At 32.4% G+C, this 21,243-nt stretch overlaps 1 protein-coding gene and 3 long non-coding RNA genes across 4 annotated transcripts; all 4 read left to right on the top strand.

Annotated features, from left to right (window-relative positions):
• Positions 1–5,439: 5,439 nt before the first annotated feature.
• On the top strand, positions 5,440–9,928 carry LOC134263309 (uncharacterized). The gene is made up of 4 exons (XR_009991229.1): positions 5,440–5,578; positions 8,983–9,165; positions 9,608–9,711; positions 9,850–9,928. It is a non-coding gene; the product is annotated as an uncharacterized LOC134263309 (long non-coding RNA).
• A 238-nt stretch (positions 9,929–10,166) lies between these two features.
• Positions 10,167–11,737, top strand: LOC134263310 (uncharacterized). Its single transcript, XR_009991230.1, has 2 exons — positions 10,167–10,267; positions 10,970–11,737. It is a non-coding gene; the product is annotated as an uncharacterized LOC134263310 (long non-coding RNA).
• Positions 11,738–11,821: 84 nt separating this feature from the next.
• Positions 11,822–14,682, top strand: LOC134263311 (multiple epidermal growth factor-like domains protein 10). Its single transcript, XM_062745647.1, has 7 exons — positions 11,822–11,918; positions 12,469–12,606; positions 12,942–13,079; positions 13,220–13,357; positions 13,723–13,860; positions 14,222–14,359; positions 14,567–14,682. The coding sequence occupies exons 1-7, from the start codon at positions 11,822–11,824 to the stop codon at positions 14,680–14,682; spliced, it is 903 nt and encodes a 300-aa protein (XP_062601631.1).
• Positions 14,683–16,077: 1,395 nt separating this feature from the next.
• LOC134263308 (uncharacterized) lies at positions 16,078–16,982 on the top strand. Its single transcript, XR_009991228.1, has 4 exons — positions 16,078–16,137; positions 16,400–16,471; positions 16,783–16,804; positions 16,901–16,982. It is a non-coding gene; the product is annotated as an uncharacterized LOC134263308 (long non-coding RNA).
• Positions 16,983–21,243: the final 4,261 nt, after the last annotated feature.

Below are 21,243 nucleotides of genomic sequence, written 5' to 3'. Positions count from 1 at the left end.
TTCACACATTTTCATGTATGTGCTCGACTTCACACACCTTGGAAAATATGTAATAGGTTGTGGCAGATGCATGTGTATTTGTGTATGTGTCCAGCTTCACACATTTTCATGTATGTGCTCGACTTCACACACCTTGGAAAATATGTAATAGGTTATGGTAGATGCATGTTTGCATATGTATCCAGCTTCACGTATTTTCATGTGTTTGATCGATTTACATGTCATAAATGTACAAGAGGCCCATGGGCCTTATAGGTCACCTGAGCATTATGTAACAAATTTCCAGCGATTTAATTTGATTAGTGTTTTAAGCAAGATGCTATGGCATTCACAATCTTGAAAGAGGCACCATTTGATCATCATAACAATACACTTAGCAGTTGCTTAGTTTGTTTACTTAATACCCATAGGCAGGGTGGGGGAACAAAAAATGCATTTCAAGTAATCAGTAATATTCAGCAATAATCAGTAATGCCCCTTTCACACTTGAACCCCTGACCCTTGGACCTAGATCCACACATTGCACAATTTTTATAAAGGCACCCTTGCTTTTCAAAAATATTTGATTAATACCAAGGAGCAGATCTCAAACAATTCATCCAGTTTCAGTATATAAGTAGACCCCCCCCCCTATGGTACCCCTGACCCTGGGGCATTGAAATTCACAATTCTGGAAGATTAGGGTCCTTGCTCATCATAACTACATAGGTAGTTCATCTGCTTAATACCCAAGAGCAGAGAAGAAAATTTTCAAAGATTTAATGTATTTTCACTATATAATCAATAGAGCCCCACCCTATCACTAGAACCCCTGACCCTAGGGCCATAATATCAAAATTTTGGAAGAGGTATTCTTGCTCATCATAACTATGTACTTAGTTTATTTAATTCCTAGGAGCAGAAAAGAAATTTTTTCAAAGAATTCATGTATTTCCATTATATAATCAATAGAGCCTCACCCTAACACTAGAACCCCTGACCCTGGGGCCATAAATTTCACAATTTTGGTAGAGGCACTCTTGCACATCATAACTATGCACTTAGTAAGTTTATTCAATACCCAGGAGCAGAGAAGAAGATTTTCAAAGAAATAATGCATTTTCACTATATACTTATTTAGCCCCACCCTAGCACTAGAACCCCTGACCCTGGGGCCATAAAATTCACAATTTTGGTAGAGGCACTCTTGCTCATCATAACTATGCACTTAGTTAGTTTATTTAATACCCAGGAGCAGAGAAGAAGATTTTCAAAGAAATAATGCATTTTCACTATATACTTATTTAGTCCCACCCTAGCACTAGAACCCCTGACCCCGGGGCCATAAATTTCACAATTTTGGTAGAGACACTCTTGCTCATCATAACTAAGCACTTAGTTAGTTTATTTAATACTCAGGAGCAGAGAAGAAGATTTTCAAAGAATTCATGAATTTTCACTATATAATCTATAGAGCCCCGCCATAACACTAGAACCCCTGACCCTGGGGCCATAAAATTCACAATTTTGGTAGAGGCACTCTTGCTCATCATAACTATGCACTTAGTAAGTTTATTTAATACCCAGGAGCAGAGAAGAAGATTTTCAAAGAAATAATGCATTTTCACTATATACTTATTTAGCCCCACCCTAGCACTAGAACCCCTGACCTTGGGGCCATAAATTTCACAATTTTGGTAGAGGCACTCTTGCTCATCATAACTATGCACTTAGTTAGTTTATTTAATACTCAGGAGCAGAGAAGAAGATTTTCAAAGAATTCATGAATTTTCACTATATAATCTATAGAGCCCCGCCCTAACACTAGAACCCCTGACCCTGGGGCCATAAAATTCACAATTTTGGTAGAGGCACTCTTGCTCATCATAACTATGCACTTAGTAAGTTTATTTAATACCCAGGAGCAGAGAAGAAGATTTTCAAAGAAATAATGCATTTTCACTATATACTTATTTAGCCCCACCCTAGCACTAGAACCCCCCACCCTGGGGCCATAAATTTCACAATTTTGGTATAGGACTCAATGCTGATTACAATCATGCAAACAATTTAACTGCTTGATGTCCAGGAGTAAAGAAGAAGATTTTTAAAGATTGCATTTATTTTAGTAGTTTTTGCCCCACCCCCCAGGCCCCAGGGGGGCAGGGACCATGAAATTCACAATTTTTGTTCCCCTTCACCCATAGATGCTTTGTGCCAAATTTGGTTGAAATTGGTTCAGTGGTTGCAGAGAAGAAGCTGAAAATGTTCAAATGTTAACGGACGACGGACGACGCACGACGCACGACGACGGACGAAAACAGATAGCAATAGGTCACCTGAGTTTACTCAGGTGACCTAAAAATATGTAACCAAGATGGTGTAAAACGTTTACAAGTGTATGATGCACAAAGAGAAAAAAGATTCTGTGTATTAAATTACAATTATGTCCTGTTGAGAAACTGACAATCAAAATAAGTAACATATTCATTTTACATAACTATACTGAAAATCACACATCCAGTTTAAATTACTGAACTGAAAATTGAATTTATGCAAAAACTCTGTATGAATAACAATTAAAACCATGAATGCTTGCATGTTCATCTAGAAATCTCCAAGATATTTCCTAGTTAGTTTGTAGCGCCGGATCGGGCGGTCTTATAACACATTTCATAATGTCAATTTGCATGAATAGATCAATTTATCCTTGTTCCTCATATCTTGAAAAAAGATGCCGAAATTCTAGTCTACAGTTTATTTACATAGCACATCACAAATAAAAACATTCAGGAAAAATAATTCACTAAAAATAAAATCCAAGTTAAATAATCACATGTACATATAAATCCAAGAAATATTAGGTAACATTCCAAGTAAGTAAGTAACTTTATCTATCTCTAACAGTTCTTCTATATTTCCTATCTTATTCTAAAATTCTGTCGCACTATATATATACTCAAGATCCGCTCCTGATGATCAGGAGCACATTATAACATCCTTAAGATCAGGAATCAATACACAGGTCATTACGAACAGCAGGGGGTTATATAAGAGGGGAGGGTTAATGTACAGATAAGATGATAATGTGTGAACAATTAAGTATTGAAGAGTTATATTACAGATAAGACAAGTGTATGATGCACAAAGAGAAAAAAAATTCTGTGTGTTTTGTTCTGCAAATAATTAAATTACAATTATGTCCTGTTGAGAAACTGACAATCAAAATAAGTAACATATTCATTTTACATATAAACTATACTGAAAATCACACATCCAGTTTAAATTACTGAACTGAAAATTGAATTTATGCAAAAACTCTGTATGAATAACAATTAAAACCATGAATGCTTGCATGTTCATCTAGAAATCTCCAAGATATTTCCTAGTTAGTTTGTAGCGCCGGATCGGGCGGTCTTATAACACATTTCATAATGTCAATTTGCATGAATAGATCAATTTATCCTTGTTCCTCATATCTTGAAAAAAGATGCCGAAATTCTAGTCTACAGTTTATTTACATAGCACATCACAAATAAAAACATTCAGGAAAAATAATTCACTAAAAATAAAATCCAAGTTAAATAATCACATGTACATATAAATCCAAGAAATATTAGGTAATATTCCAAGTAAGTAAGTAACTTTATCTATCTCTAACAGTTCTTCTATATTTCCTATCTTATTCTAAAATTCTGTCGCACTATATATTTACTCAAGATCCGCTCCTGATGATCAGGAGCACATTATAACATCCTTAAGATCAGGAATCAATACACAGGTCATTACGAACAGCAGGGGGTTATATAAGAGGGGAGGGTTAATGTACAGATAAGATGATAATGTGTGAACAATTAAGTATTGAAGAGTTATATTACAGATAAGCTACAAGTTTACAAATTCTTGATCATATCATTGATAACAGTTAATTTTCTTGATCATGACATCTGTATTGGATTCCCCTCTCTGACATCTTTTCTTGTTCATCAATTAGTTCAACAGTCATCTGGGTACTCAGGTGTTGTACAAGTCCTAATAATAATAATTTTCAAAATTATAAAGAAAAACAATACAATTTTTAAATAGGTTTTCATTCCTTCTATTGAAATTAAAGCACAAGCTTTTGAAGACATACTTAAGTAACTTAAAACATGTATAACTTAACATAATGGAAATTTAGACAAAGCGACTCAATGTCAAACATATGATATTGATACATCTGTAATTTCCATGAAACTTAATGAGATACTTAAAATGTTTATGGTGTGCTTTCACTAAGCTTAGCAGTATATAAACATCTCTTGATTAAATGTTGAAGTCCAATCCTCACCTGACTTGCACATTCATATGGATTGGTTCTATGTTGATAATCTCTTTCAACAATCTTCATCACAACATCTGAAAGTCATCCATCTTCGAAATCAAATCTGACGCTCACCTCTCAAGTGTATATAGACTCCCTGTACAAATGCATGGAAAATAAGATTTTGAATAAAAAATGAATTATCTCTTCACCATACCTGGCCTCTTTAAAAAATGTGAGGAAATGTTTTAAATACTTTTCTTTAGATAAAACCATGTAGTGAGTATCCAACAATGTTGAAAAAAGTTATCTCTAGAATTTTACATTTATATTGAATGAAAATTGCATTGTCCTCTACTTAAAAAATCTCAAAAGACATTACCTAAAATGGAAATAAGGTACAACTGTGACTGGTGTCTCAGGCACAACCAATAAACACAAGACCTTTCCATCCTTAGCAGCATGCATAAGCTCCACATTCCTTGCTTCTACAAAAATATACAATGAAATTTTTTTTTAAAAATGAGAGCGAAGCTTTATATTGAATGAAAAATGCATTGTTCCCTCTACTTAAAAAAAAACTCCAAAGACATTACCTAAAATGGAAATAAGTACAACTGTGACTGGTGTCTCAGGAACCAGGAAAAAACAATAAACACAAGACCTTTCCATCCTTAGCAGCATGCATTAGCTCCACATTCCTTGCTTCTACAAAAAATATACAATGAAAATTAAAAAAAAAAATGAGAGCGAAGAGTGTTACATGTACTTGGGGGAACAGAGGAAGGAATTTTGAAGTCAGATTAGTTATATTTCTGCCCCCCCCCCTTTTTTTCCAAACCTAACTTATTTTTCCCTGCCCCCCCCCCCCCTGCTTTCAAAAACGATGCTACGCCACTGGTTGGGACGGATAAATTTCCATTATAAAATGAAACGAATTATTTGCAACAAATAAGACACATGTATTACCTTGCAGTCACCAGCACACATAATGTATACAACTGACAACATCCCAAATCCCTTTCTTTGTTGTTTACTTGGCGGAATTTTCTTTGCCTTCTAGACTGGTTCCCAGCTCTGGTTCCCATACATTGCCGTGACTAAGTCCTACGTTTATTGGTTTTGTTTACAAGCTTCAACATCAATAAAATCTCCTGCACATTTACAGCTTATATTGTAAACTACACTGAAAACATACTTTACACACAATTTTCAGCTCAGTATTATGTTATCCTCTTCATTCAAGTAATATGTAAACTCTTCTCGAATGTAAAACGAACGATCTACTCTGAACGGGTGCAAGATGTTTCGGGACCCCGACGTTTCGGGACCTAGGTACACGACGATTCGAGACTAGCGATAAAACGGTTCGGGACTTGCGGCAAGACGTTTCGGGACTTGGGTTAAATTTTTCGGGATTTCAATAAATACTGAAATAAATAACATATTTAGCTAAAATTATTTATTTATTTTATTAATGTATCATTAGATAAATATATGGACAGACATTAAACTTTATAAAATAATTTTTTTTTATAATTTAATCGCCATAGATACCTTTGCTCTTTAATAAGAAGAAATTTTTTCGGGATCTCAACAAATTATTTTATTATGGTGATATAGCATATTATTCTAAGTACACAGAGTACGTAATATATAATTTTTATGTATATATAAAATAAAAATTTTCGTAAAGATAAACTTTGATGGGTTTTTTTTTTCATAATAGACGAATAAGAATAAATCTTTACAATATTTGTATTGATTTCTTTTTATTTCTTATCAATTTTTAGCTCACCTGAGCCGAAGGCTCAAGTGAGCTTTTCTGATCACATTTTGTCCGTCGTCCGTCCGTCTGTCCGTCTGTCCGTCCGTCTGTCCGTCCGTCCGTCTGTAAACTTTTCACATTTTCGACTTCTTCTCAAGAACCAATGGGCCAATTTTAACCAAACTTAATACAAAGCATCCTTGGGTGAAGGGGAGTTTAAATTCCCAAAATGAAGGGCCAAGTCCCCTTACAAGGGAAGATAATCAAGAAAAGACAAAAATAGGGTCGGGTTACTAAAAAATCTTCTTCTCAAGAAACACTGGGTCAGGAAAGCTGAAACTTATGTGGAAGCATCCTTGGGTAGTGTAGATATTAAATTGTTAAAATCATGACCCCAGGGGATAGGGCGGGGCCACAATAGGGAATCCAAGTTTTACATAGAAATATACAGAACAAATCTTTAAAAATCTTCTTCTCAAGAACCACTGGACCAGAAAGGCTGAAACTTATGTGGAAGCATCCTTGGGTAGTGTAGATATTAAATTGTTAAAATCAGTGACCCCCTGGGGTAGGGTTGGGCCACAATAGGGAATCCAAGTTTTACATAGAAATATTAAGAACAAATCTTTAAAAATCTTCTTCTCAAGAACCACTGGACCAGGAAAGCTGAAACTTATGTGGAAGCATCCTTGGGTAGTGCAAATATTAAATTATCAAAATCATGACCCCCGGGGGTAGGGCGGGGCCACAATAGGGAATCCAAGTTTTACATAGAAATATATAGAACAAATCTTTAAAAAATCTTCTTCTCAAGAACCACTGGGCCAGAAAGGCTGAAACTTATGTGGAAGCATCCTTGGGTAGTATAAATATTAAATTGTTAAAATCATGACCCCTGGGGGTAGGGCGGGGCCACAATAGGGAATCCAAGTTTTACATAGAAATATATAGAACAAATCTTTAAAAATCTTCTTCTCAAGAACCACTGGGCCAGAAAAGCTGAAACTTATGTGGAAGCATCCTTGGGTAGTGTAGATTCTAAAGTTTTAAAATAAAAAGGGAAGGGGGTTGTTGGGCATGATAGGTATAACAAGAGGGGGAATCTGGTAAAGATCTGCATCACCCAAGTTACTCAGGTGAGCGATGTGGCCCATGGGCCTCTTGTTTTTAATTAGTTATTTTTTCTTGTGTGTGTAGTGGGGGGGGGGGGGGTCCAAAATTTAATCTTCTCAGGTTGATGATATATATTTTAAAATATTCAAGTGATCTCCAGCTACCGTCGAATATATCTTTAAAAATATGTCAGTGAATTGTTAAAACAACAACTAGGACCAGGTACACATATCCCATAGGGAAGTGTTACGTACATGTATAAAGACGCCGCCGGTAATGGGGACTGAAAAGATTGTGTGGTTTCTATTGAAATTATTTTAAGAAAATAAAAATCTAAAAATATGCAAAAAAATATCGTTTGTTTATTGGTAAATGAAATAATTACAAATCAAACAATATTTATATATATATATATAATATTTATATTTATATAATAGTAACAATTTTCCCATCATCAAAAGTTCAATAAAATATAAAGGTTTTCAAAATGTTTTGATTGATTTTCTCTATTTTTTTCCCAAACAGTTTCAAATTTTTTTTTTTCAAAAAGTTTTAGAATAGTATCTATTGTAAGATTCCTCCCTGGAAATGTTACGAAAACATTTTTAAAGTTTCCAAAACATTGTAAATAAACATATTTTACAAATGTTGCGAGAATATTTTCCCTACATGTAGATTTTTAAAAAATACCATACTTTAAAAAAAAGAATATTAAATGGTATAAACAACATGATTTCATTTGATATCGTTTGAAATAATGTCTTTAAAAATATTCTAAATTTCATCATAGCTTTATCTATTTAATGTGGCTAGGTGGAAATTTAATAAAAAATAAAATTTAAGTTGACCTGTTAACGTAGTCATTTTTTTTTAAAATCTGGAATGTCTTTTAAACACTTTTACAACGTACATGTAAAATGAAAAATTTAATATTTTGCAAATTAAATAATATTTAGTATTTATTTACAGTATCATTTAAACAGTGTGTCATGTACCTAATTATGTAACATCACATAATATTACGCACTGGTCGGGTATATACGAAGATCGATAATTAAGTTTCATTGAGATTTGTAGTCTGTGTATACACAGTAAACATAACAACTACCCGTAAAACGTAAAGTTTTTACTGCACATGTGTACTGTACGTTATAATATATTTCTATAGTTAATAACAGAGTCTAAATAACCCACTATACGATCAAGACGCATTTCTATTCTATACATGTGCTAGCTTGAGCCTTTGTTAATTCTGTAAACAAATATGAAATCAAACACTTAAAATTGTTATTAAAATGGAGAGAAAGAAAGTCTTGGAAGTAAAAACACGTCCGTGGTCTTCGCACAGCAGTTACGACTGTCTCCCAGTTTTAATTCTGCAAACTCTCGTATCAAACACTATAAATAAATCAATACATAGCCTAATTCTAAAATATATTTTTTTAATTAAATTTGGCGAACCAAATACTTTATAAAGGTAATATATCATGTATATCAAATGCTGTAATAAGAAATGTAGAGACAACATTGCGGGCGATTGATTTTCTCGGCAGGCGTGCTCCATGCCGCATGCAAACTAATATTCCAATCTGTGCTTCTTAATTAAATGATAAATTGTGTATAAAACTGAGAAATTATACATATACAAAAGTGAACAAGTTTTATTTCATTTCCTTAACAAAATATATAGAAGTCCCGAAACGTGTTAGCCCAAGTCCCGAAACGTGTTAACCCAAGTCCCGAAACGTGTTGTCAGGTCCCGAAACGTCGGGGTCCCGAAACGTCGCGGTCCCGAAACATCCAGAATTCCTCTGAACAGTAACCCAAATATGGCACTGTGTATTCGGTTGAATAGCCAATCATTTCAAATCAAGTTGAGCGGGTCTGCATCGTTATTTTGACGAAGTTTGAAACCAGTGGTATTTTTTTGACACTTCATCTAGATTTAAGAAGATTCTTGCCTTGACAACTGCTCGAACTCCCGGGTTGGCATGCTCTAAAGGTTTGTTTACGATTTCCAGTCGTTTTTACTTTCACTTTCAGATCAGTACATTGTGCATGTTGTGAAAGAATGAAACTAATCAAAGTCACAGAAAACGACGCTTTGTATGTTATTTTCTGCTAGGATATTAGATAAGTACTTTTGATAATTTGGGGATTAAATGTTTATGTGCGTCACTTTATTCTGTAAAGGTGTAAATATGAATCATAGGGGCTTGTCTTCCGGATTGATAAATGTAAAATAATTTTTAAAAATTGTAACTACATTAACCATGTTAACTACACTCTAAAAGTTGCTTTAATAAAGATTCTGATCAGGCAAGAAAAATAATGTTTAAGAAAAGTACTACACCTATATACATAAACTCTCAACTTTGAGAGTTTATTTATTTTTATTTATATCATTTTGTATTTTAAACTGTGTCCATTTTCTTAAATCACAGGTATTGTGAATGCAGTATGCAGATTGTTGAAGGGAAAACATCAAGACGGGGCGAGGAAGACAACAAAACATGATTACCCAGATTGAGGATCCCAGTGTTCTTTGGTACAAGCACATTTTAAAAATAAATTTCATGAAATCTGTTACTTGAACAAACATTTACATTATTTAGTGCTTGACTTGCTCGGGAGTCAATATCGTCATATATTTGTAAAAAAAAAATGTTCAATTTCCTTTGTATAGTCTCAAGCTACTCAGCCTACCATGAGAAAATTAAAAGATCTGTCATGAAGAAGAGGCGGGTTTTCAACTTTCATATTATAAATGGCAAGTATTGTTTAGAACTAAATTTAGATTTTTCTTGATAAAAAATAACATAAGTGTGTTTGTCAATTCATAGCTATTATTTGTGATTGCACTGTGTATTAATTTTCAAAATCAATTCATTCTCTGGTGACCAAGTGCAGCAGTTTGCTTCAAACTCATAATTTTTTTTTTTAAATATTGACTATATTTGTCCATATGTACAAAATGTTAATCACGGTATGAATTCTATTTCAGCATGATTGTCATCTTCAATTTGAGACTCTCACTTAAAGTCCTTTTACTGTTCCATATCAGGAAAAAGTTCATGAGCTGAAACATGCGATTGGGGAAAAAGGTACATATATCCTAAACCATAACTTCAGTATTATTCTGTATAAATGTACAGCTAAAGTAAATACCGTATAAGTGGAAATTTTAGCAAGATGCAAATTTTACGATTTGTCCTTTAAAACTGGTAATTTATTTTTAGTGATATGCTATTTTAGCGACTTTAAAATGCACATTTAAGAAACTAATACAAATAAAACGCAATTAATTTTTAGCGATATTTAATTTTAGCGACCTCAACACCCTCGCTAATAATGCCAAAATTAAATCCTCGCTTAAAATTCTACTTATACGGTATGTAGCACTATATTGTTCTCTTTGTAAACTGACAACTGAGTAGTCAGGAAACCTATGATTTCTCAATATTTCAGGGATTTGTTTTTGTGTAGTACCCTTAAAAAATACATATTTCTCAAATTGTAATTTATAGGCTTTTTGTGATAAGGGATACATGACCTAACCCATTGATTCTTCATATAATATGTCAATAACAAGAGTTCCACTCATCTTATTAAATTAAAATTTTTACATTTTTTGCTTTTTGAGGTTAAAGGTCATGTATGAACTGTTTATTTATTAGTAAGGTTGTGCCTTGCTTTTATTTTTATTAATTATGGTATTGTGAATTCTGATAACACAGACACTGTTGAAAATATTTATACTTATACTTATGCATGGCACTGAAAAAAATACTTTTTTTTTCTTTTAGGAAAAGCATTAGGAAAAAGCCTGCATGGGGAGAAAAGTTTTGAACTTTGAAAAGGGAGGTGTGACAAAAACATTTTGACAGTTGTTGATTTCCACTAAAACCAATATCCACAAGAAAGAGGACATAGTTTTATGTTGATTCACAACTTTAAATTCAAGAATGTACATGCAGTTGGTTTTATTATAAAACATGTCACATACAAAAAACATATTTGTGAAATGAACTCTGTCTTTGATGTGTATGTGATTTCCAGATAGGATGTGTGCAACATATACTGCCAAGAATCTCGATGCTTTTGATCTTATGTTTATAAAAAATAATGTTTTGTATTGTAATAAACAAAGTTAAAGTCAGCTTTTTCTTAATATGTATATTAATTATGATGTTTACATTTCCGCAACTTATCAATTTGGAAGAAAAATCTTATTCATAATTTGAATAAGGCTTCATTCACTGGAATTGAAAACGGAAATTATTAACTTTTGTGGTTATTAAAGATGGTATTCAATTAAATTTAAGGTTTGTAATTATCAGATTGTGGTTATTAAAGATGGTATTTAATTAAATTTAAGGTCTGTAATTATCAGATTTAATATATCCTAAATACTGTGTTTAATGGTTGTAAATATTAACTTTACTTTTTTGTAAAGTCAAGACAATGTGGGACATTACATCATATTTAAGTGCATGTAAAGTTAATGTAAAGGTTACCTTTTCCAACTTTGACTTTTTTCAGAAAAGCCAATTAAAGGCATTGTAAATAATAAATTTACATTATCTTTACTTATTTTGTAAAGCCAAATTTTCACGCAGTGTATTAGTCAAAACACCAGGAAAATCTAATCAATCAAAATGGTTGCAGGTATAAACAATACACAGTGTAATCACGTCAACGGTACGTGTTTAGGAGGGTGTTCTGCAGGTTTCAAAGGATTCCTTTGTGACAAAGGTACTTGTAAATACAAATGTGAAAACATATGGAGGCACAAGACTCATTCATTGAGAATAGAAACCAATAATTAAGAAATAATTTAGGCAACATTCTAAAAAAAGTTGATGTGTACTTCCAAAAAGTAACTATTCCAAAACAAACAAGAATTTTTAGGGATTCAATATTAAGAATGTTTGAATTGGTGATGAGATTAGAAACAATATTATAGTAATCACAAGGCTTTGAAAAAGTAGAGCTATTTTTATTTTACTTAGTTTTCACTTTTGAAGACTTTTTTACGTGTAGTGATTGATATAATTTTTAAATATTAACTTTCTGGCTGTTATACTTGACAATCATGGATCTTCCATTAAATGATTTATCCACCACAGCAAGGTATTATCGTTTATGAATATTATTCCCATGAATGCAGACCCACCAGAGAGAATCATTTCCTCATCTTGAACATTTATGCCTTTTTTTAAATTTTGCTATATACAGAAAAAAGGAAAGAACTGAGAAAAAAGAAATGATGAACTATGAATCCATTTTCAAAATTTATCTACAGAATGTGAAGGAGGAACGTACCGTGTAAACTGCCCCCAGACCTGTGGTCACTGCTTAAACAATGAACAGTGTCATCATATCAACGGTTCTTGTTTACAGGGATGTTCTCCTGGATACAAGGAACCCCTCTGCAAGACAGGTAATTTCTACATGTAATTAATCTCTTTTTAATTAATTTTTACAAGGGATATCAATATTTCGTCACTTGTATATACCATAATGATATACATTACATATTTATTAAGTTTTGCAAAAGTTATAGAAGAAAACTATTTGATAAAAGAATAGAAACATTAACATATTAAATAAAACAGAGAAAATGATATGGCACTTGATCCTACCTCTGATGTTGTTGATGTCCGTGTTTGCTCTTCTCCTGTTTTATATTGTTTTATGGACTTTTGATCTTGAATACTGTACGTTATCTCTGTATGTTATATGATACTAGTTAAATAAAACCTTTAAAATATCTAGAATGTGATGGTGGGATGTATGGTCTAAACTGCAGTCAAGTCTGCGGTCACTGTCTTAATTATGAACAATGTCATCATATCAACGGTACTTGTTTACAGGGATGTTTTAATGGGTACAAAGGATCTCTCTGCAATTCTGGTATAGTATTACCATCACTGCTTCTTCCTCAAACACAGTAAATATATATTTGGCATATTCACATATTTACTTCTAAATGTAGAATTGTTATTTTCAAATCAAAACACTAATTGTAAGGGAAATTTCTTAATAAAAAATAGCGTGTGATGGAGGTATGTATGGAAACAACTGTAATCACAGCTGTGGACATTGCATTAACGATATTCAGTGCAACCACGTCAACGGTTTATGTTATGGAGGGTGTTCTGTAGGCTTCAAGGGATTGCTTTGTGACAAAGGTATCGTGTTTTCAATTCTAATGTCAATTATAAGGTGTAATTGAGAATTAAAAAAAAAATGTTTATGAACATCAGTTTTTGAAAGAGCCATATTGGTATGCAAACTTTTTCATGAAATGATATTTTTATTAGTCAAAGGGGTATATTTCTTATAATTGGCATTGTAATTGAGATAATGTAAAGTATATAAGGTAAAAAATAATGTGTATTCTTTTATTTTTCCTTTTTAAAAGGTTTTTGCAATACTCTTTCACGCTGGAATTGAGCGATTGATTTGGCATGTACCGAGTAAAGTTTAAAACCGATTCTGTTGCATGAGTTCCTATTTAAGATTTCTTTCAAAACCTTTTTTTATTTATATTCAGCATGTGACAGTGGAATGTATGGTGTTAATTGTAATCAAGTATGTGGTCATTGTCTAAACAATGAACAGTGTCATCATATCAACGGTTCTTGCTTACAAGGATGTTCTAAAGGATACCAGGGATCCCTCTGCAACATTGGTATGATTGTTTTTGTTGGGATGAGGATTGGGAGAATTTGTGTGTAACTTGGTTATTGATATGTTAATCTATAACAATAGCATGCACACAAAACAAAGACCACAGTAACTTATCTTATTTCGTTTACATATTCTGAATTTTATTTCTCTTTAATTATTTGTTTATAATCTCTCAAACTACAAGTAGATATTCAAATTTTTGTCAAAATCATTGCATTTGCAAAAGGTAGTACACTCTAGTTATCTACAATAAAAATACTTTATACGATTCGAATTAAGTTTAAACTATTTTTTAATATTGTGTTTGCACTAGAAAAAGTTTTTGGTAGAAAGAAAGAAAAATTGTTTTATTCATTGATTAGCGTGTGAGGATGCAAAGTATGGTTATAACTGCAATGAAAGCTGTGGACACTGTATGAACAATACCACGTGTGACCAAATCAACGGTACATGTCCAGGAGGGTGTTCTGTAGGATACCACGGGCTTCTTTGTACAAATGGTATAAAATAATCATATGTAATATTTTGTTTTGTTTGTCTGTCTGTCGTTTCTTTTTCATTTCATCTTCTTATGCTTGTATATTATTTTTGTGTCCTGTGCTGTCAGGAAACACCTAGTTATGTTTTCTTTCAGTTTGATTTAGCGGGACAGTGAGATTGACTCACCGGGTGACCTGAAAGTTCTTTAACCTTTTAATATTTTGTAGTTTGTGGACGATCGTACTGGGGAGTCAATTGCAAAGAGACCTGTAGTACAGAGTGTGTCAGCCAGACTTGTCATCACGAATCTGGACGCTGTCTATCATACGCGCAGGTAATGTAATTAATAAATCATATGAAGGATATAGCAACATAAAAAGAATTTTTGAAAATAGATGATGAAATAATATGCCTTTAGACTATTTAAAAGGGTTTTTTGTCCCCCGCTTGAAAAGTGGGGGATATTAATTTGGGTTTGTCCGTCCGTCCGTCTGTCCGTCCGTCCGTCCGACCGTCTTTCTGTCTGTCTGTAACGCTTTCGTTTCCACACGATATCTCGAGAACCCTTTGAGCTTTTTCAATGAAATTTAGCATAGCAACTCCATATGGTATAAAGAAGACCCCTGTTGATTTTGAGGTCAAAAGGTCAAAGGTCAACGTCATAAATAAGCAAATTCTGTCTGTTAAAACACTTTCGTTTCCACACGATATCTCTAGAACCATTTGAGCTATCGCAATGAAATTTTACATAACAACTCCCTGTGGCCTAAAGAAGACCCCTATTGATTTTGAGGTCAAAAGGTCAAAGTTCAAGGTCGTTTATTTATACATTCTGTCTGTGTGTAACACTATCATTTCCGGGCGATATTTCAAGAAGATTTTGAGCTTATGCAATGTAATTTTATACCAAAACTCCCTAGGACGTCTCTCGCCCCTCTCAAAGTGCCCCGCCCCGTTTGTTTTATTAATATTTATAGTATTACATGTCGCTATTTTTAGCGCAGGAGGAGAGTTATTGCGTATAAAACAGGTTCTCGGCGGACTTTATGTTCTTATCACATCTATTAGAACTGTTTAATAAAGACTAAATAAATCAAACACTATGGATTGTGTAAAATTTTGAGAATACCGAACATGAAAACATGAATATATACATGTATGTGACTTCAGTTCTGCATATACTTCACTCCATGTACAGCGACTCCGTGGTCTAGTGGTTATGTCTCTCGCTTCAAATGTGAGAGGTCCCGGGATCGAATCTTGGTCGAACCTTTCTTTTTTCTTTTTTTTTTTTTTAATACTTTTTTTTTTACTAAATGATAGTATTCAGCATGTGAAATGAAAAATTTATGAGGTTATAAAATCATCATTACAGTATGATAAATATTCCATATAAAAAAATCTTCTATACACATAATAAAGAATAAGCAATCAAATCTTTATATGCATATTGACATACATGTATTTTATTTCCTTCAGTATACATGTATACATTTAATAATTCTACAAATTCAGTCAGGGGGAGCCGACTTTTTCCCTAAGCGGGGGACACGAATTCTCTGAATTAGCTTGTCTAAAGTTGAAACCAATTTCATTTTATGATTAACTTTAAATACATCATTATGTTGCAAATGTTCCACATATAAATTGTAGTCTTCTTTTGTCCAATTTTTGCAGGCACAGTCTTCCGAAACATGTAAAAATGACTACACAATAACCATTACAAGTGTGGTTGTCTGTATTTTAATTATTTTGTTTATTCGTGTCCTAAACTTTATTATCTGGAGGAAAATGCAGCGTAAGTAAATGTAAATTCTTTTCTTGGTCGTTTATGTGTTTTTAACACCCCAGAAAAAAAGTTTATTTAAACTTCACATTTCAAATAAATGAAAATGTCATTTTTTGCTCTCTTTAAAGTAAAAAGTAATATTTTTTATCGCATATGTTACGTTAAAAATACATAAATAGAAAGACCGTGTTTTTACCGAAACCTATAAATATTGCTTTGATATGACATCTTTTTAAAAATAATCCTCTGTTATATATTTAACCTTTTACAGAGAAAGGGACAGCTGTAGACAACCCAAATGACAAAGACTATTACAACGAATTCCCATCTGTTGATATACGAGGTAATATAAATATACAAATGTAAGGGAAATTTTTTTGTTATACGAACTCTGTAATGTGAACAAAGTAAACGGTGAAATTCAATGGTGTTCAATTCGATGTTTATATCCAACCAATACCACGGTATTTGAAATCATCGTTTTAAACGCTAATGTTATAATTAAAAAAAAACCTTTACATTCATCCTTGGGTAAATACTGTCATAAGTATGTAAAGCTGTTGTTAACAAATGAAATGTCAATCCAATTACATGTAAAAAAAAAAAGTATAACTTTATCGGGAAGGTAGTAATTCATAAGCTTATAATTTTCAGCAAAACAAAGTGGGCAAGATATGTATGTATGAACTTATTTACTAATATATTAAACTTTTTCACTTTATTAAAGACCTTCTCCAGGATAGATTTCTGATGATTATTTTTACTCTGACAGGAATATTTCGCCTTATGCAGAACTAAGTCAACTTGACCACCCAAACACGTATGAAGAAATCCATAAATATGCAAAAGCAGACAAAAAATGTAAATGGTTCCGTTGATGATGTTTACATTATAATGAAAAACTCACAATTATTTGTAGCTTTGCTTACATAAACATTTCTTATTGTTTTATGTCTACATATATTTTTGTTTCTTATTGAATGGACATGTGTCATATACTCTCAGTTTTGTTATGCTGCATTTTATCTTCACATATCTCAACCACAATAAGAATCCAATCGCATAACATGTTGTAGAGAAGGGGCTATACATTAACATTATAACGTTACTTACGTTCATGTGTTTACGTAGAAGATTGTTCTCAACATTGATATAAAAGCTTTCCACATGTACCCAAAATTATAAAAATTGCATATTTCTTCAACTGTATTATGTTTCAAATTTATTAAAAAATTTGACTATTTTCTCATCTCAACAGACTCTCATCACAACACGTTATAGAGGAAGGAAGTTATAGTTCCCTCGAGTGCCCAGTAGTCGTGCTCTTAAGAGAGTATCAGTGATAAGTACAAATAAATGAAAAGTACGGTTATTTCATCTGATATTTTAACTTACCGTGCAATTGTCTAATTTCCTTGTTATTAAAATATTTCTAAGTGCTTTATTAAATTTAATATCGGGGCACAAAACAAGTGAGATTTCCGTCGGCCATATTTGTTTTGGACCAGTAGTCGTGCGCTCGAATGTAGCAGCAAATATTGGGTCAAGAAAAACGAAAACCAAATAAAAACAAATTTTATGTGACTTTGTTATTTCACAAAGATCAATTCAATCAATTTTGGAATTTATTTGATTTATTTAGGTTTACGATTATTTTTCTAAAATAAGTCACAAGTTTTTCATCACTCTTTATTTACAAGTATTCCTACGTAATAATTACAAATTTCAGTATAAGGACTATAGCATTTTCATTAAGTCATCTCTTAGAATTCTTGACAAAAGGAAAAAAATGAAATACCCTGTGACCATCACGTATGATTATACTAATTAGCCATGTGCTCGCCGTGTCCATAGGTGGCGCTTGCGTGCAGGTAGAGTCTATATTTAGAAACTTATAAGAGATTATTAGCAAAATGGCGGCTTTTATTGATGCTTATGTTTAATTGATTAATTAATAAATATTTCCTCCGCATATTTAAGTTTTTGTTTTAGAGTTGGCACTTCCTTCTCTCTTCTTTGAAAATCAGTTGTTTATGACGTAATATTATAGCACGTGACCAACTTTTGACAACAAAAAAATGGTGCAAGACTACTGGACCCGCACGACTATAGGACCCTCGACCATAATGCTAATGTTCGAATGTTTATATACAAGCTTAATGGCAACCTTAACGTTGTCCACAATTACTATAATTTACTTCATGCTTAATACTGTTTTCTACCTCAGCCTATGATGAGCCAGAAATATTTGATAATTACAGTGTGTATATCATTTTCTTCATTTTTGTATTTATAAAGTATGAGTAAAAGATATAAACACAAAATAATATACAACATTGATGAAATAACAATGGACTGTTCATACCATCTCGTTATCAAAATATGCAACAAAATATTTTTTTCCTAATTTTTTTTTAAATTAGAAATTTGAAACGTGTTGAAATGTCACATATCCTTTCATTTTTTTAAATTAATGATAAAATTTGATAAAAGGTTGATTCTCTATAAGGCCATTTTCCGGCCTACGATAAAATCACTTTAAAATGTGATTTTATATAACTATAATCATTCTAGTTCATGATTTTGATGTTTATTTTTCAACATCGATCATCTAAGTCACGTGATTTAGAAATAAAAAATGGACGTCAGTTAAAGAAAAATTGAGGGTGGGTCTATTCGAATCAAGTTCCTTTGTATGTTTTTGAATGTAAATGATCAAAAATTGTTTATTTATGTCGGAAATACATCAGACATGAATAATAAATTGGAAGATTTTATAAATTTAATGTTCAAGATATTTTTTAAGACAAGAAATCCGATGCATCCACATTTTGCATATTTTGAACGTAAATCTTTACAAAATTCACACTGTATGATGCTGAAAAAAGTTTGATTAGCATTTAATTAAAGGTATTACCTGGGGGTATGTCATATATAATTATATTGTAATTGTATATCATTTCTATAGATGTGTTACTCATTTTACGCATAAAATAACCATTTTAGAAATGAGGTTTCTAAGTTTCTATTGACCTATAAAAGTTATGTATCAAATGTTGAAAGCACTGAATGGATTTTGATTGTGATTAAATAAAACTGTAGTAGTAATTAAGAAAAGAAATTCAACAATTGCAAAAATAAAGAATTAACAGCATAAAAACATCAATGCAAGTACATGTTGACTATCCATATGCATGTAAATAGTCAATACATATATCTGTAACTCAGAGCGGTGCATTAATTAAAATATACACCTCTAAGTGAAATGAAATATCGTCGTAAAACGGCTTTGCTTTTATTCAATTACTCGTGTTGCACGATATATTTAATTAAAAATGCCACCTAAACTTTATGTATTTACATGTATAAAAGTTGAGCCCCCCCCCCCCCCCCCCCCCCCCCCCCCAGCGTTTCTAACGGCACAACATAAAATAGAGTAGAATTTTACAGTTCCTTCAACTATGCATATCAGAAGTTTTCGTATATACTAGTATACGGACTTAAGATTCTACAACATCCCAGGTGCAAAATGGACCCTAAGGGTTTGATGCTCCTTTCGCATTCTTGAAACCTGTAGGTTAAATTCAGTCTCCTTCCCAGTGCAGCGTCAAAAACTTGTTTTACACAGATGGTAACAGTTCCCTACCTAAGTCTTTAGCATTTAAAGTGAATATCATGGGTCTTTAGGATATTATCTTTAAAAAAGGTCCCGTCCCGCGTTAGGCGTTGGACAGTGATGCAACTATGCATAAACACTTGACCTTAAGTGGATGATCTCTTTATCTGGTTCAAAAATCCTTAAATGGGGTAAAGCAACATTCAATTATAAATTACATATTACATATAGGAATCCCTCTCCTCCTTACCATTTTATTTTTTTAGGCAGGACTACTGTTCTCGTAACTTATATCAATGCTATCAGAGAAGTGTGATGAATAGATTGAGTCCTCTCTATTAAAACCCATGCAGTTAACAAAATATGGATCACATGTTACTTCTACGGAAGTGTCCATATAAAAATTATGTGTGTACTCTTAGGAAAAAAGTCTATAACACAAATAGAAATGCATTTTACCGCATCAAGGATGGCTTTTATCATTTCTAGAACATATACAGTACTCATTAGGAAATACAAAGAATATATGCAATACTGATAACGGAATTCAAACAAGTAGCATACAAAGATAAACTAATCTATCATTATAAATATGAAAAATAACTCATATTCACACCTTATAGCCTATAAAAGTTTTTATTTCTTAATTTTTATTAGACATTTCAATGAAACGTCTCCACTTGTAATTTCATGACATCCAGTCTTCTCAGTCCTTTGATTTTAGATGTTTTAAGTAAAAATTTCACATTTATTTTTAATAAATATGCATGGCTGATATAAGTCTTAGTAAATCATCAGAAAATTGTACTCTAACCAAAAGTTCATAAAAAGAAATAATCTACATAAGCTGGTATCCTTCATTGTGAGTAGTTAGCTTTTTCAGCAAATATCGTAAAAATGAAGCGAAAAGTTTTTATTTGGATGTCATAACCATCTTTAACCAAATTCATAATTTGGTAGTCACTTTTTATGTTTATTAGAAATTGACATGCAAATTTTGGTTTTGGTTAAAGGTGGTTATGATATGCGTATGAGTTATCTAACACAGCCACCCTCTTGAGTTTTCCCATTACTCTAATGCTAATACGGACCGACAGTACCTTACTTTGTAACCCTATATCACTAAAAATACTATTGTATTATTAACCAACCGATATTTATCATTAAATTGGAACATAAGCCTAGTGATTCATGCAATTTTTAATGGAAAAAATACTATCTGAAAATTTGAAGTCATTGTAGGCCGCAAAACGGCCTTATAGAGAATGATCCTTACTAAGATTCTGTTGTATTTGACAAATTTCCACGACTAAAGCAAAGTTTAACACCACCATTTGGCATGCCAACAGAAAGAATGTGCAATAATTTTTGGCATCTGCAATATTTAGTCGCTGAGACAACTGTAACGGAAATTTGGTACAGAAAGACGCAAGGTTTAAGTGAAGGTTGTCTTGATATGGGATTCAAAAATGATTCTTATGATTCAACATGCGCAAAGA

This window comes from Saccostrea cucullata, unplaced genomic scaffold, assembly GCF_032062105.1.
Source record: "Saccostrea cucullata isolate Sc308-1 unplaced genomic scaffold, CSIRO_AGI_Scuc_v1 ctg11599, whole genome shotgun sequence".
In the NCBI taxonomy this organism is placed as follows: Eukaryota; Metazoa; Mollusca; class Bivalvia; order Ostreida; family Ostreidae; genus Saccostrea; species Saccostrea cuccullata.
Note: the sequence above shows the minus strand (reverse complement) of the source record. Positions and strands in the feature narration are given on the sequence as shown.

What these genes read in the sequence shown, in the direction of transcription:
- LOC134263311 (XM_062745647.1), top strand. Translation starts at nt 11,822, where the DNA reads ATGGTTGCAGGTATAAACAATACACAGTGTAATCACGTCAACGGTACG. An exon ending in GGGATTGCTTTGTGACAAAG is followed by an intron (nt 13,358 to 13,722) that starts GTATCGTGTTTT and finishes ATTTATATTCAG; the next exon opens with CATGTGACAGTGGAATGTAT. An exon ending in CGGGCTTCTTTGTACAAATG is followed by an intron (nt 14,360 to 14,566) that starts GTATAAAATAAT and finishes AATATTTTGTAG; the next exon opens with TTTGTGGACGATCGTACTGG.